This window comes from Elephantulus edwardii, unplaced genomic scaffold (assembly GCF_000299155.1).
Source record: "Elephantulus edwardii isolate Elephantulus edwardi_28Jun2011 unplaced genomic scaffold, EleEdw1.0 scaffold00079, whole genome shotgun sequence".
Lineage (NCBI taxonomy): Eukaryota > Metazoa > Chordata > Mammalia > Macroscelidea > Macroscelididae > Elephantulus > Elephantulus edwardii.
In genome coordinates, this window is record NW_006399829.1 from 3,398,288 (window position 1) to 3,414,050 (window position 15,763).

The 15,763-nt window shown below is 35.1% G+C and overlaps 1 protein-coding gene across 2 annotated transcripts in view; it reads right to left on the reverse strand.

The window, feature by feature from the left end:
• Window positions 1-15,763, reverse strand: part of RICTOR (RPTOR independent companion of MTOR, complex 2) — a 177,652-nt gene that overhangs the window by 67,731 nt on the left and 94,158 nt on the right. For both annotated transcript variants that reach the window (XM_006889545.1, XM_006889544.1), the window contains exons 6-8: window positions 10,923-10,986; window positions 7,848-7,974; window positions 4,209-4,378 (exon numbers count right to left, since the gene is read on the reverse strand). In XM_006889545.1, the coding sequence (XP_006889607.1) occupies window positions 4,209-4,378; window positions 7,848-7,974; window positions 10,923-10,986 (361 nt within the window). The remainder of the gene's footprint in view (window positions 1-4,208; window positions 4,379-7,847; window positions 7,975-10,922; window positions 10,987-15,763) is intronic.

Sequence of the window (15,763 nt, forward strand, 5' to 3'; positions counted from 1 at the left end):
CAAAGGTTTTAGTCTTCAAGTTTAAAGCTTGAAGAAATACCGTGTCAAGGCCTGAAAAAATCATTGCTTTAGTTGGTTTATAAATGAGTTTCTTAGTCTTCTCACCTTCACTATATTAGAAACTAAATCAAAAGATCTTCATAAAATAACACAACATAGTTGAGTTTCCTAGGAAATGTGTCTTTTTTTAAAGTCGTCTTTAAAAGGATTTTTTGGTCTAGATTTTCAACTCTCTTAACATGTAACTGATAAATCAGTGCTGTTGTTGGGTGCTAAAGAACTGATTCTGACTCACAGTGTCCTATGGATAACAGAATAAAACCACCTGGTCCCAAGCCAACAGAGTAACATTGTTGCAGACACGGTGCCCACCCCTCTCACTGAATCTTCCTCTTACTAAGCTGTGACTTTACCAAGTATGATATGTTCTTCCAGGGAGGAAATGGTCCCTACTGATAACATGTCTAAAGTGAGAGGAAGTCTCACATCCTTGCTTCCAAGCCACACTCTAGTTACACTTTTTCCTAGACAGATTTGTTGTTTTTCCGACAGTCTACGGTAAATTAACTTATTCTTCATCAACACCGAAATTCAATTCTTTGTTCTTCCTTTTCCACAGTTCAGCTCTAACAGCCACATTAAGTGAATGAAATTACCTTGGCTTGGGTCAGTGACACGTTAGTATTCATACAATACACAGCTTACTTCTGTGATGGCTCTTATTGTGGGCGATGACTGTGAATCAAAGTCAAATAAAGTCCTTGTTTGCTACTCTCCTGATACTTGATGTCATCCATTTCTTCTCTCTCCTTTCTCAAATCTACGTATTTTCTCTTTTTGCTCTGCTTTGTTAATTTATTTTTCTTTTCTATTCTTCTGTACTTTAACTTGGATATTTTTATTGGTATTCTTTCCAGTTTACTGGAGACCTCTCCCTGTCGAATGTTTAAGTCTTTTTTTTTTTAAGGTTTAATTCTTAACGTCATTGAGTTTTGAATTTCAGATTACCGTATTTTTAATACTAGAATTTTATTTCTTATTTATAAATCCAAATTCTCAGCAAAACCTTCCATTATTTCATCTATTTTCAAGCTCTTTTAGTTTATTTCCCAAATAAATAAATTCGTTGCCTTAAAGTTTTTTCTAACTACAATATCCGGGTCTGTTTCTACTGAATTACATGTTTGTTTCTGTTTAGTTCTCATTTTGCTGGTATGTTCCACTGAGGCTACTCACAGCAACCCTATGAGCGAAGGCTCTGACACTGCACTGCCATGGTACCATCCTCACCACCTCCAACAAACCTCTGCTCACTGTTAGAGCCACCGTGTCAAGAGTTCTACTTTTTAGGACAGAAATGTCTGCTTAAACGGCAGACATTAAACATTGTGGGTGTGGGGAGGGGGGTAAAAACCCTACTTCCATATGATACTTTCTATTAGAGATAAGTAGGTAAGGAGACAAAACACATTATTCTACCTAAAAACTAAGTTTTCATTACTTTGCAATTTTGATTTAAACTAACAAAATCTCTGGTTTGCTCCTATTTTTTTAAAGTATTTTCAACAGTTAAAGTATTTTTTCCTACATATGCATTTTACCCTTAGACCTGTAGTCACCCATTCATGAAGACATTAACTAGGAAATATCCAATACTCCCCCACTGCTTGGCATTACATAACTGCTAAAAAGTTATTCTGGACAACGTGATCCCAGCAAAGGTCTACCAGGATTCCCTACTTCTATCAGTTTTTCTAATTAGCAAGTGCTTCTAGGGAAAACAAAACACAGCTGTTGCCAATCAGTGTAAACGTACTCTTACACTGGTTTTGTAAGACTGTTCTTACAAGGTGTTTCAGCTTTCGTCTGTGACCCTCCTGCTACAAGGCCTTTGTCACTATGCTCTGATGACTGTAGCATATTTACTTATATTCGTCTTTTCTGAGCTTCTGACATAGCAGCTTTAGCCATGAATAAATTACTCCAGTAAATGTCTGGAGGAGGTAAAGCTGACTCCCAAGAACTTTTCATTCCTCTTGGTCCTCTAGTTTTGTCATAGCGGAGCTCCAGGGTCCTGTTCAATAGGGAGCTGCACTGCTAATCTAAAGACCATGCCTCTGTGACAATGTAAGCTTGGGATGAAACTGAGCAATCTCCTTCCAATTACAGCCAGTCCAATTTAAAGGCTCAGAAACCCGCAGGAGGGCCAACAATAAATCAGTTGTTAATACATAACAATTAAAGGTTTATCAACTGCCTTCTCACAAATGTTAAATGCTCTAGTCTTAGCCTTTTGCCTATGCCCAAAATTTGTAAGTGCCCCAAAGCCAGCAGAAGATGTGCTCGATCTGCAGTCTTCTCTTGTTGGAATTTCCCTCTTGATGGTCCTGACTGCTTTCCTAACTGTTACAGAGTCAATTTTCACCTGTGGTGGCCCATGTGTATCAGATTTTAATGGCTGGATTTTTTTTTAAGTATAACAGAGAGTATTTCTTCCAAGATGTCTCCAGATGATCTAAATTTTTCAGTTAGCAGTTAAGTATGTTAACCATATGAACCATCTAAATATTTTTTGTTTAAAATATTTAATTTTCACAATTAATTGGCTTAAGAACAGACTCAGTTGAAGATGATCAAATAATAACCAAAACAATCAGTATTTATTTGTTAAATACTTGTTTAAATACTAGGTACTGATAAAACATTTTAAAAAGATAAGAATACATGTAAGGCACCTGGAATAATGCCTAACTTGTACTTTTTTCTCAATTACATTTTTATGAAATATTATTATATGAAGAAAATGGATGCAAGATAGGCTAAATAGTCCAAGTCAAAACGTTGCAGAGTAAAAATTTTAAAAAGATTTCTTGAATTGAAAGTCTATGCTCTTGATCTCTATGCTATTCGGGTGATTTTATTAAGAGATAAATAAGAACAAAACCCAATTCCTGTAATTTTCAAGAAACTGACATGAGATACTAGTATACTTATTAGTATAAGTCTTCCAAAGCTTTGAGGCTTTCCCCCTAATCATTTCTATCAAGATTTTACAAGTCTGAAACACAATTACAGAGGAATAGTAACAACAAAAGGGACCCTGACATATTAACATATCTTATTATAATTCTCTCTCAAATTTAAAAATTAAATTTTTTCCACATAATTAGAGAGGGGAAAGTGAATCTAGGCATGTTGTTGTTGTTGTTGTTATGTGCCGTCGAGTCGCCTGCGACTCATAGCGACGAATCTAGGCATAGACTGTAAAATAGATTTTAAAAATGCTTATTTCCTAGAACTCTAAGAATAACATTAGAAATCAGAAAAGGAAGGAGATTTAGAAGTAAAAATTAGGGAATAAGGAAATTTCTGTACTTCCATAATTTCTTACATAAGCACAAAGATATCCTTTATATAGATCTATCTTGAACGTTACAAGTGATGGACATGAATGCACTATATTAACACAAATAAACTAAAAGAGTAAGTGATAACTATGTTTTCCAACCTTAGCAAACATGTTATAAAGTTGAACATACAAAAGCTAACATATATATATATATATCTTTAATTGTTAAAAAAAACTTAAAAACTTGTAAAATGTTTTGAAAACATATTCATTCTATTTCCCACCCCCCCTTCAGTATAAAAGGTAATTCGGGTTGCTAATAAGATACTTTGAAGTTTAGAAAATTTTTGCCTGGTTTAATGAATAAATAATATATTAATTAACAGGATCTATTAACCCATAATTAATGTACTAAAGGCCTTAAAAACAGTCTTATGTAACCTTTCTTGTTCTTTAATTGACTTGGCAAACTTTTTATATATAAACGTTGCTGTGTTGTTGACTGCCTTCAAGTCAAGAACGACTCCTAGTGACCCTATGAACAAAAGGCCTGAAGCCCCTCTACAAATACTGACATTTATCAAAGTTCATAGACTTTCTGGAGGCATGTTATTTAGAAAATGGATGCCACTCCTGCTTCCAAAATACACTTTACACACTGATCCAATATTCTCGAGGATATTTTTCAATTTAGTGCAAACTGAATAAGCTATGAAATACTGCTTAATGGAATAAGTCAGTCTAAGTTAATTTAGGTTGGATAATTAATGCTGTACTGTGTTTACTCATTTTAGAACTTCAAAGTAAGGCTATGTATCTAAAGTCATATTTTAAAGCTAAAAGAATATAAAGTTCCTACCTCTAATTCTACATCAGCTCTCACATATTGCCGGGTCTTTGGATGATTAAGAAGGTGCAAAATTGTAGTAATGAGGGCCTCATTTATTCGACTTAATTGACAATCAATCACATTTTTTAAGATGGTATTTAGTCCACCTCGAAGGGCCACCACTTCTGGATTCTGAAGTGCTAAAATAAAAAAGAAAAAACTTAACATATTATATTGGGGGTATTAATAAAAAATCATCTGAAAGCTGGACTTTTATTTTAAAACTCAGTTTCCTTTCTACCTTGAACAATATCCTAGTTAATGAGATTTTAAAGGTGATGTGTAAAAAATGTATCTAACGAAAAAAAAAATCACTGAGTACTCTTCTCAAAAATGTGGTTTTTTTTTTTAACATACCTCATTTATTTTTTCCCATTCTTTGTCCAAATTTTACTGATTCCCCCCCCCCCCCCCCAATTCCAGGGAACAATTTATAAAGTAGTATTAGCCTTTCATTTGCTTTGTATCTTACATCTGAATTGTAACCTGACTTTAAATTTTATCTTCAACTGTAATTTCTGTATCTTTGCCGTCCTTTCTCTCTTGCATCCCAGACACACAGAGTGCTAACTAAATGTATTCTTCCCTTATTCCATCGGGTATCGTGTGTGTGTGTGTCTGTGCCTTTTAAATGAGTACATGCTTTGTCATTCTGCTTTCAATCTTGTCAGGAAATCCAGTGTGTTTAAGAAGGTAAATTCCATTTTTATTTCATTCAGGTTTAATCTATACCCTAGCATGCTTCCTAAACAGATTTTTATATTTTTCTGATACATGATAGTTCATTGTACCCAACTCTGGAACACTCCAGATTCTTTTTATTTCTGTCACTTACTAACTTAAATATTTTCATTTCTCCTTTCTTTTTAAAAACCTAACATTTCTCTTTTACCCTTCATTTATTCTAATATAATTTCCATAGTTTTCCTTTTTATTCTTCCACGTGATTTCAGAATTACATTTCTACATTGAGATACAATTACAAATAGTGAAACATAGATTTCAACCATACCAAAAATAAATTTTGAATAATGTCTAAACTCCTGTAACCAATCTCAGTCAAGGTGCAGCACCTTACTTTACAACACTTTCCAGTGAAGTCTCCTGCATCAGGCTAGTCAGTTCTGCCTTTAAGAGAATCCATTTGGAGGAGGTTACAGAAAGGAGCAAGGGAGAAAGAGTACATTTGCAAGTTCAAAATCAAAAGTATCACCTCCAAACATTATCATCTCAAAACAGACATACAATTTTTTAATTTTACTTGCTAAAAATAGTTTACTTACTTTTACTTTTAAAATTATGTCCTTTTCTTACTTATTAATTACTGCTGAAACAAACTGGTATTCCCACTATATTGAAATTACTCATTAAGTTCTGCTTTTTCAGTTAGTTCCACTTTCAAAGTACAAAGCATCAACCATAAAGTAAACTGGTCTCCTTTCAACATCCAAACATCATTTACTATTTTATTTGATTAAGCTAGCTAGTTGTATTTCAAATCCAACAGTGGCTCCTTGAGAGAAAGAGGTCTCCCATTAAGATTTACCGTCTTAAAAACCTGTTAGAGACATTATCATAAACTGGAACTAATAAACGAGTAGGTTTTAGTTTCAACCTAGCTAAAAGTTCTGATATGTATGTGAGCTCAAAAGGCAATTTCATTTTAAAAAATTAATGTATTTCTATGTTTCAATATTCTGAAACAAATTATTCTATGGGAGCGTCCTATTTCCTGAAACATTTATTTTTTTTTTTTTATTGTATTATTTTTACATGTACCATCAAATCAGATCTGACTGGTACATGAGGAGATTGCCCCCTCCTTCTCCAGCCGAGCATCTGGTGGATTTAAACCACCCTGAAACCCTTTTTTAAGATAATAAAATTACTTGGATGAGTTTTCTCAAGGACAGGTATTTTTTAACTGATTTTAATTACTTTTATAGTTTTCTATAAAACTGTATCAGATTTTCTATTTTTGTGTCTAGAAATGAAAATGTTCCCTTCAAAATCATTTATCACAATATTTTCATATATAAAGTGTTTATAATTTAAAAATATCTTTTATTCTCATTGTTTCTATATTGACCTTTTTCTGACTTTCATTTTCGAAATATTTGTATATTTCTTTCCCTCAATCAACAAACACTGAATAATCTACCAAGTTTCTAATTCATTAAGATTCATAATTTCATTATTGCTTTCTTCCTGATCTTGGAAATGATTGTTTTCCAATTTTTTCATTTGACTGGTTCATTTACTTATCTGACGTTTTCCTGCTTAATTATACAAGTGTCCTATGGCAAGTCATTAACTTTGAGATCACTTTTAAGGTCATGGCATGCACTATTAGTTGGTTAAATTTTTATTACTCTTCAATGTACTTAATCAAAATGCTAACTTTGTCTCTAAATCAAAAGGTATTCAGAATAGTATTTAAAATTTTTTTTTTTTTTTAAATTTAGGTTGTTTATTTTTCATGTATTTAAAATCTTAAATGGCATGATTTGTTTCATTAAGTTTTTTAAACTAATTCCAATAACACCAGAAGTTAATCTATATTTTTCTACTTTGAGAGAAAAACATTGTTTTCTTACTTAAGAATATATTTCCTTATTTGTAAGTGAAGGTGTACTTTTAAAACTATGCTGATTAAGCAGGTATTTCTTTGAGGCAGTACTGGTTTTTCCTATTTATTCAACAAGTATGTTAGCATAGTTTTCCTTCTTGTTTGACAATGTACTTTTTATGGGTACAAGGGATTCTTTATTAGAAAACCTGTTTATGTTGCTGTTTAGTGCCATCAGGTTGGAAGCGACCCATGGCTGACCTTGAAGGGGTTGCCCATCCTTCTCCTGCAGAGCAGCTGGTGTATTTGAACTAGAGCCTTTGGGATTGCAACACAGATTCTTACCACTGGGAGAACCAGAGCTACCAATAATAAAATCTACAGTGACTAAAATCTTTGTTAATTCCTTTGATAAATCAAAACCATTTATAACTTCCATTTACTAAGTATTTATTGATGTTTTCTCCTCCATTTTTTCCTATTAACTTCTTAATGCTTTCGTATTTAGAATTGAGTTTTTATGTGTGGTGGGCAGTTTGCTTGTTTGTTTTTTAATTCATAACAAGACGAACTGTGGTTGGCGAGCTCTGGTGGCCTAATGGCAAGAAGCTGCACTGCAATCCCAGAGATGCACAGTTCAAATCCACCAGATGCTCTGCTGAAGAAGAAGGAACAATCTCCTTCTGTACCAGTCAGGTCTGATTTGACGGTACACATGTAAAAATAATAATAATAATAATAATAATAAAAAGATGCACTGTGGTTAACATTTCTGAGATTCCGATTTCAAGAGATTTCACTCTTTTAATCTAATTACTGAAATTTGAAAATTTCTACAGTAAAATTTCATAATGAGTGTGCCTTTAAAATACATGATAGCATGGTTTTGAAAGAGGTGTTAATAAGGTCTCCTACATGCTTAATTAGCATATTCTAATTTTTTTCATGTATTTGTACCAATAACTTAAGATTTCATGTATTTAAAGGCAATAATAAAAATCAAATATTCTACATTTTTATTACTTGAAGAAAATGCTGACCTAGTTCACAGATAATGGCAATGCATGCTCGAACCATTCTGTCTCTTTCCTGAAGTCCATCATTTCCAACCGCTATTAAGGAGTTGGCCACAGAGCTAGGAAACAAGGAAGCATTCACAGTAATCATCTGCAAAAGGGAGGAATTGATAAAAGAAGTTAGTTACTTCATAAAACATTTAACTATTCTGTTGAGATTCAGGTGTCTAAGCCACAGAGGCCAGTTTTATATGGCTATTCCAAAGGATTAACAGACAGCAAAAGCTGAACCCTGTATAACTTGTCAGAGGTAAAAAAAAATCATTAAAATCTTTTCACATTAGAACAGTGGCAATAATACACTATGGTAAAGAAATAAAACTTTTGAGATCCAGAAAAACAAAGTAGTCCACTGAGTTTCGGGGTTTCAGTAGGTTTCACCATAACTGATAAAAATGACGATCTGCTCAATTAGCTACGGTCTAAAATTTTCAGCATGAAAGTTTACATTATGACACTTTAATGTCTAAAAATGTCAGTTAATTAATGTTTTACTGAAAAAAACTTCCTCCAATTTATTCACGGATTTCTGAGAATTAAGATAATTTCAGTTTTTGTGACTTTCCCCAGAAAATGGAATCAGTTTTCCAATTTTTCAGAGAGAGTAATGTAAAAAAAAATTCAATTCTGTGTAACTCTCACAAATCAATGAATTGAAAGAGATTAAAATGTAGTTATACTAAAATATAAAAAGTTTAGTTATCACTTTTGATACAATCAAACTCAAAATCCCTACTGCTGAGTTAGAACCAACTCATCCCACAAGAGGGATTCGTAACCCTTTAGTGGGATTTTAGAAGCTGTAAATCACTTGGGAGGAGACTTGCCCTCTTAGCTGCTGATAAGAGTAAAACCATGAAAAAGGGGTCAAGTTCAGGTCAGCAGTGCAACTTCCTAATCATTAGGCCACTAAAGTTCCTGCAAAAAGGAGCAGAAAACAGGATATGAGGGCACAGAGCCATTAGTGCCTGTCAGATACGGCCAAAGGGAGTGAAAACAGCACAGGCCCTCACCAGCTCAGAAGAGAAAGCAGATAAATAGCTCATAGCCCACAACCATGGTGCCTCTAGAGCCATATCAGTAGCAAGGGGTTTATTTATTCAGACTTGTGGTACTGAAGATAGGATTTATTAGGGAAGTAAGTTGGAGAGTGGGAAAGACAAAGACTATCTCAAAATACAAGCCCAGGTTTAGGCCAGAGGTCTCAAGCTAGATAACGGCAAATCACGATTTCTTAATTAGTAAAAATCCTGGTTTTAAGTTCAGCAGTCAAATCCAAATCATCCAGCAAGGTTTGTCTTAGAGCAGTTGTAAGTCAGCTTTTCCTTCCATCATCCACAAGAACAACAAAAACCTTCAACTGTAGCCTTTATCTAAGGGCTCCTCTGATTATACCTTGCCACAGTTTCTCCACAACAATGCACAGTCTCTCTACTGCCATCACCATGGTGTTGCTCTCACCAGGGTATTTGCTCCAGTCTCTCTCAAGTCTTGCTGCCCAGTGTGGGAAGCACTCTTTCTTATCGTAGTCCCACAGCTGTTGATGATTTGAAAGACCATGTGTCTGTAGTTAAGGCAGCTGGAGACCAGAGGGGGCTAAAGTAATGGTTTAAAAAGCTAACTTAAAAAAAAAAGCCAACTTCAGGCTAACACTGCAGTTCCCTCTGGTACAACAGACCAGACATATTTGAAACAAGGCACATAAATCGGTAATGAATTTGAGGAATTGCTGTTAGACTGAGACAAACCTAGAAGTCTATAAATAGAACTACTTGAAATTTAAGCTTAGCATGCAAAAGGAACATAATGTGCAAACATACAAAAATGAAATCAAAATAAGCCAGTAACAATCATGGTAATAGTAGTGGTGTGTTAGTAGTGTACATAACACAATGAGCAGAAATAGCTGGTTAGACCAAATGTGGAGTCAGAATGAAAACCTCAGCAGGCTGGACTGAATACCAACATGACAGGTGAACAAATGCTGGTTTAGGAATCTACAATTTTTATGTATTTTTTCAAATGTATTACTTCAAATGTAGGTTTTGCCTTACCAAGCTGTGTGTGGAGCACTGATGGCTTGGTCCACAGGGAGTTGTGCTGCTAACTCAGAGAGCACACCTCTCAAGTGGTTCAACTCTACTAGCTCCTCTGTAGGAAAAAGATGGCAATCACCTTCTGTACAATTTACAGTCTCAGAAACCCAATGGAGGGTCAGCTACGAGTCATTTCCACCTCAGCAGCAATGAGAGGGAAAGCTGTATACAAAGTAGGTAGTATTCACCAAATTAATTCCTTGCAACTGCAAAAATTCTGTGATACTGTCAAAGCTCTACTATATGACTACAGAAATAGCATATAAAGAAAAAATGGCTGAAATAAATTACGTGGATAATAAATAAGTAGACTTTATACAGGGTAAGGATTAGACTTGTGTTTAATGCCATCAAGTCTGAAGCGACTCACAGCTGATCCCAGTGAGTTTTCAAAGGCAGTAAATCTGATGGGAAGAGACTGCCCATCCTTCTTTGGCAGAGCAGCTGGTGGGTTTGAACCATGTGCCTTTGAGATGGCAACAAAGCTTCTCACCACTAGGCCACAAGAACTCCATGAGTAGCAATGAGAAATTATTATGGAAAATGGGAGAAAAGGATTAGGAATGATTGATGGCCACTGAATGACTTAAATCTAAGCATGCTCACAATGTAATCCTTTAGACTTTCAAATTCAGTCCCAAAACATTGGAACATTAATCCAAAAGTACAAATGTCAAAATACAGGGTGAGGGCTTTCTAAAATAATCACAGTAATTATTTACACTTTTTTATAATGGAAGAAATAGTCTTTCCTATACCCAATGACACAGGATAATTACAAAGAAATTTTTGCATAGCTCAAAATTCAATAAATTTACATCTATATAACTTTAATAAAATAAAATGCTTCATCATTTTTGCCCCAAAAAAGTCCAATTTAAAAATTCAAAATACTTAATGTAAAAACTATCACTCTGTATTTACTCTCAGACACATCGCATACCTTTCTGACCAAGCGAAGTGCTTGTGTTCTCTCTACCTCGTTGCTCTGCTGGATGTCAATACACCTAAATAACAGACAAAAAAGTAACAACTGATAAAACTCTACTGAATAGATGTTTATATAACAATTTCACGACATTGATCTCACTTTCACAATTACATGATATTTTTAAAAGTCAACGTTTATGATTTTTCACTGTGACAAAATATATTTTTAGTAATCAATCTAGCTCTAGTAATGGTTTTTATTCTAATAAAGCAATTATTTCATTTAAAACTTCAGGAAAGCACAAGACATGAAACAACTTACCAGACTTTTTACCTACAAAAAAGGAATTTTAAATATACTGACAGCTCAAGCTCATATCCCTTCCGAATGAGCTGCCAGAAGTAAGGGGACTGCCTATCAATTCCTGCAGTGGACTGATATTGGTAGGGGTCATCAAGTCAGTTTTTCTCAGTAACTCTACACAAAAGAACAAAACGCTCCTATCCCTCCTATCAACAAAATCACTGCTGTTCTTCATTTCATGTTTATAGCCACTTCCTGGAAGCATCTCAGTGAGTCTTTTCAACGACTGTCTTCTTTTTCACTGATCTTTTCTATTTCATTGACTTTCTATTTCATCAAGCACGATGTCCTTCTCCATGAGCTAGCTTCTCCTGACAGCCTGCCCAAAGTATTTTAGTAAACTCTCATCATATTCATGGAGCTCTGGTGGCCTAGAGGTAGGACACTGAGCTGCAATCTCAAAGGCACATGGTTCAAATCCACTAGCTGTTCTGTGGGAAGAAAGTGGGCAATCTGCTCCTGTATAATTAACTGTCTGAAAACCCAATAAAGGGTCAGCTATGAGTTGGTTCTGACTCGACAACATACAACAACAACAACCTAATAATTTCCCAGGTTGCACTTCTTCCAAGACAGTTTTTATTTAGCAAGTATATGACATACTGAATATTCCTTGCCAGTATCACACGTTAAAGGCATTAAATCCTTTTTCTCATCTTCCGTATTCATTGTCCAAATTCTGACATGCATTTGTTAATTCTTGTTGTTACGTATCACCAACTCAGAATTTACTCACAGTTGCCCCTCCAGCAGGTTTTCAGACACAAAAACAAATCACATGAAAGTAGACTGCGCATCTTCCTCCTAAAGAGGACCGGAAAGATCTGAACTATATGCTTTTGCATTAGTAGCACAATTCCTTACTTAACTAGACCATGAGAGCTCACTCATATGCATATGAAGCAACTGAAAATGTCATGTCTTGAGTAAGGCTCAATGTACTCTTTAAAGGAATATCCTAGCTCTTTACCACTTTGGAGAGCTCCTCAAAACCAAACGATCCCACAGTAACACAGCACCTGACTTATTGACTGCTGCTTCCTTGGGTAGTGATTGCGTATTTGCATTAAAATGAAACCCTTGACCACTTCCAAGTTTTTCTCCATTTATTATGATGCTGTGAAGAATTTTGTTTTCTCAATATCAAGAAGTAATGCATACTAAAGATGAAATCCATTTTGAGCTTCATTAATAAGTGCTTCAACTATATTCTGTTTTCTGCAATGTGTGTCATCTGTACATGATAGGTTGTCGTTGAGTTTGTTCCAGTCCTAACACTGTATTCTTCTACACAGAGGCCAGATTCTTCAATTACTTGCTCAACATACAGACTGAACAGGTATGGTAAAAGGATGTAACACATTTATTTTTCCTGATTTCAAACCATGCATTATTCACTTATTTTGTTTAGATACCTGTTTCGTGGTCTATGTCTAGGTTCCTCACAAGCACAAATGCCTTTCCATAGTCAATAAATCACAAATATACATTCTTCTGATATTCTTTGCTTTCACCTGGGATCCATCTGACACTAGCAGTAATATTCTTGGTGGCACGGCTTCTTCTAAATCCAGCTTGAACTTCCAAGAGTTATCCATCTAGGTACTATTCTGTCTGTATTTCAATGATTTTTGGGAATATTTTGCTTGCATGTGATAATTAAATGCTAGCAAATAAAATTCAGCTCTACATATACTATAAATAAAACAAAACAAAAATGAGATATCATAAATAGGTTGTATTTATTCCAGGAATGTACAGGAATAAAACAGAAGTGCTAAAAGGTCTATAGCAAATATCATAAATAAAAAGTAATTACTTGAACACAATTTCTACTGAGTACCCAAGCTAGTAAAAATTAAAAGTATCAAAACCAAAACTAAACAAATAAAAAGTCTCTCAGGGAAAAAACTGTATATTAATATAATAATAAAAATATCTTAGAATATACTTTAACAAATATCTGCAAAGCCTCTATAAACAGAACCAGAAAATATTGAGGGAAATTAAATACCAAAATAAATAAAATTTTATAAGATTTAGTACTATTAACACAACAACTGATCCCAAACTATCCTACGATTGCTATGCAATCACTCAACAAATTACCACAAGTTTTATGAGGATAACAGGATGATTATATTATTTACATGAAAATGAAGAGCTAAAGCAGCAAGTTTACACAAGAAATGTTGGAAGACTGAAACAATGCAACATCAAAGCCTATTATAAAGCTGAAGTAATTAGAACAATGAGAAGTTTGTGCAAAGATAAACAAATAGACAAGGGATAGAACAAAGAACTCAGGAAAACATTCACGTTTACACATTAATTAATTTACATGAGAGGTGACAGTATAATCCAATATGACTAAAAATTTTCTTCAGTAACTGGTTCTAATCTTTACCAGATACCTGTAAAGGTAAAAATGAACTATAACACCTACCTATAGCTATTTTTTTAGGAGGGAAAACTATACAAAACAGTATTTTGATAAGGGACCAGAAGTATTAGTGTAAAATAAAAAACTGATAAACTGGTCTTCATTAATTAAGAACAAGTTGTTTATTAAAGACCCATTAAAAGAATGAAAAAATAAGGCAAATCTGGAAAAGGTATTTTGAAGATATAGTACCTGAAAACAAATCATATGACCTTAAGAATTTCTGTATAACACTAAGACAAATTATAAATCAGCAAACAAGGAGAATATACAATAGTCAAGAAAAGATGACCAAGATCATTATTCATTTTTGTTATATATGCCCTCAAGTTAACCATGACTCATAGTGACCCTATGAACAACAGCTCTAATCTGCCCTATCTTGAAGCAATCTTACTGTCTCTGACACACTTGACCCACTGCTGCCGCAGTAACTGTGACAATCCATCTCATCCACAGGTCTTTCTCTCCTGCATTGACCTTTTACTCTTCCTAGAATGATTTCCTTCTCCATCAACTGGTCCCTCCTTAACATGCCCAAATACGTCAGACAAAGCTTTACAATCCTTGTCTCCAAGGAGCAAAACTGGTTTCATTCTCCACAGGAAAAACTTATTTGCTCTCTTGGCAGTCCATGGTATGTTTGAGACTATTCTGCAGCACCACAACTCAAAGGCATCAATTCTTCTGTCACCCTAAATCACTGTCCGGCCCTCACAAGCATAGCAAGTAACTGAGAAGACCATGGCTCAGGTCAGACACACCATATCATAGTTCCTTAGCACTCTGGAGATGTCCCTGATAGCAGACTTACCCAAAGTAAGTCTTTTGATACTTGAAAGCTGGTGCCAAGAGTGTTTACTGTAGATCTGAGAAAGATGAAATTGTTAGCAACCTCAATCTCTCCTCCATCTATCATGATGTTGCCAATAGGCCCAGTGGTGAGAATCTTTGTTTTCTTTTTTTTTAAATTTTTTTAATTTTTATTATATTTGTGTGTATGTACTGTCAAATCGGACCTGACTGGTATATTGACTGGAGATTGTCCCTCCTTCCCCAGCAGAGCATCTGGTGGATTTGAACCGCTCACCTCTGAGAATCTTTGTTTTCTTGATATTCATTAGGGAAATATAAATTAAAACCATTTCCTCCCACGAGACTTACAACCTCTAAAACCCTGCTGGAGGATCAGCTACATGCTGGTTTCAACTCAATGGCAAGGAGTTTGAGTGAGAATAATAAGTGCATAAATCTACCAACAAACTGACACACTCGTGTTTATGGCAGCTTTATTGAAAACAGTCCAACACTGAAAACAACCCAACAATTCATCAAAAGAGGTGTGAATAACAGTGACTCTGACTAATTGATCTGCACTTCAAATTCACCAACCACTCCAGGAACCAAGCTGCCTCCTTATAGAAAAAAGTAAGTTATCTCTCTCACGTCCCCTTTGAGTTGAGTTCGACTCACAGCTCAGATTCAAAAACTATAAATGACAGAGCAAGAGATTGTTCATTTTTCTCCCTCTAATCAGCCTGTGGATTCAAACCATCCTAAGTCTGACCTTTGGCTCTGCTGCACAATTCGCTATGGACTACACCATTAAAGCTCCTTTATAAAGTCAGCCTAAAAAATTTTATGGAAAAGTTCTACTCTGTCTTGTAGGGTCCCTTGTTTTGTTGCTATATGCTGAAGAGCTGGACTGATTTCTCCAATGGATTTTCAGAGGCTGTGAATCACACAATAGGAGACTGCAAATCTTTCTCCCACAGAGCATCTGGTGGATTTGAATTGCAATCTCTGAGTGGAAAATTTAAGTCCTTGCCTCTCAACCACCAGAACTCATGGTCACTTGTGGTTGTTGTTATGTGCCATCGAGTTGTTTCCGACTCATAGCGACCCTATGCACAACAGCTCTAAACCCTGCTCTATCCTGCGCCAACCACACCGCCTCTGACACACCCATCCCGATTACCCCAGTCACCGAATCAATCCATCTCATAGAGGGTCTTCCCCTCCTGAGCTGTCCCTCCACCCTCCCAAG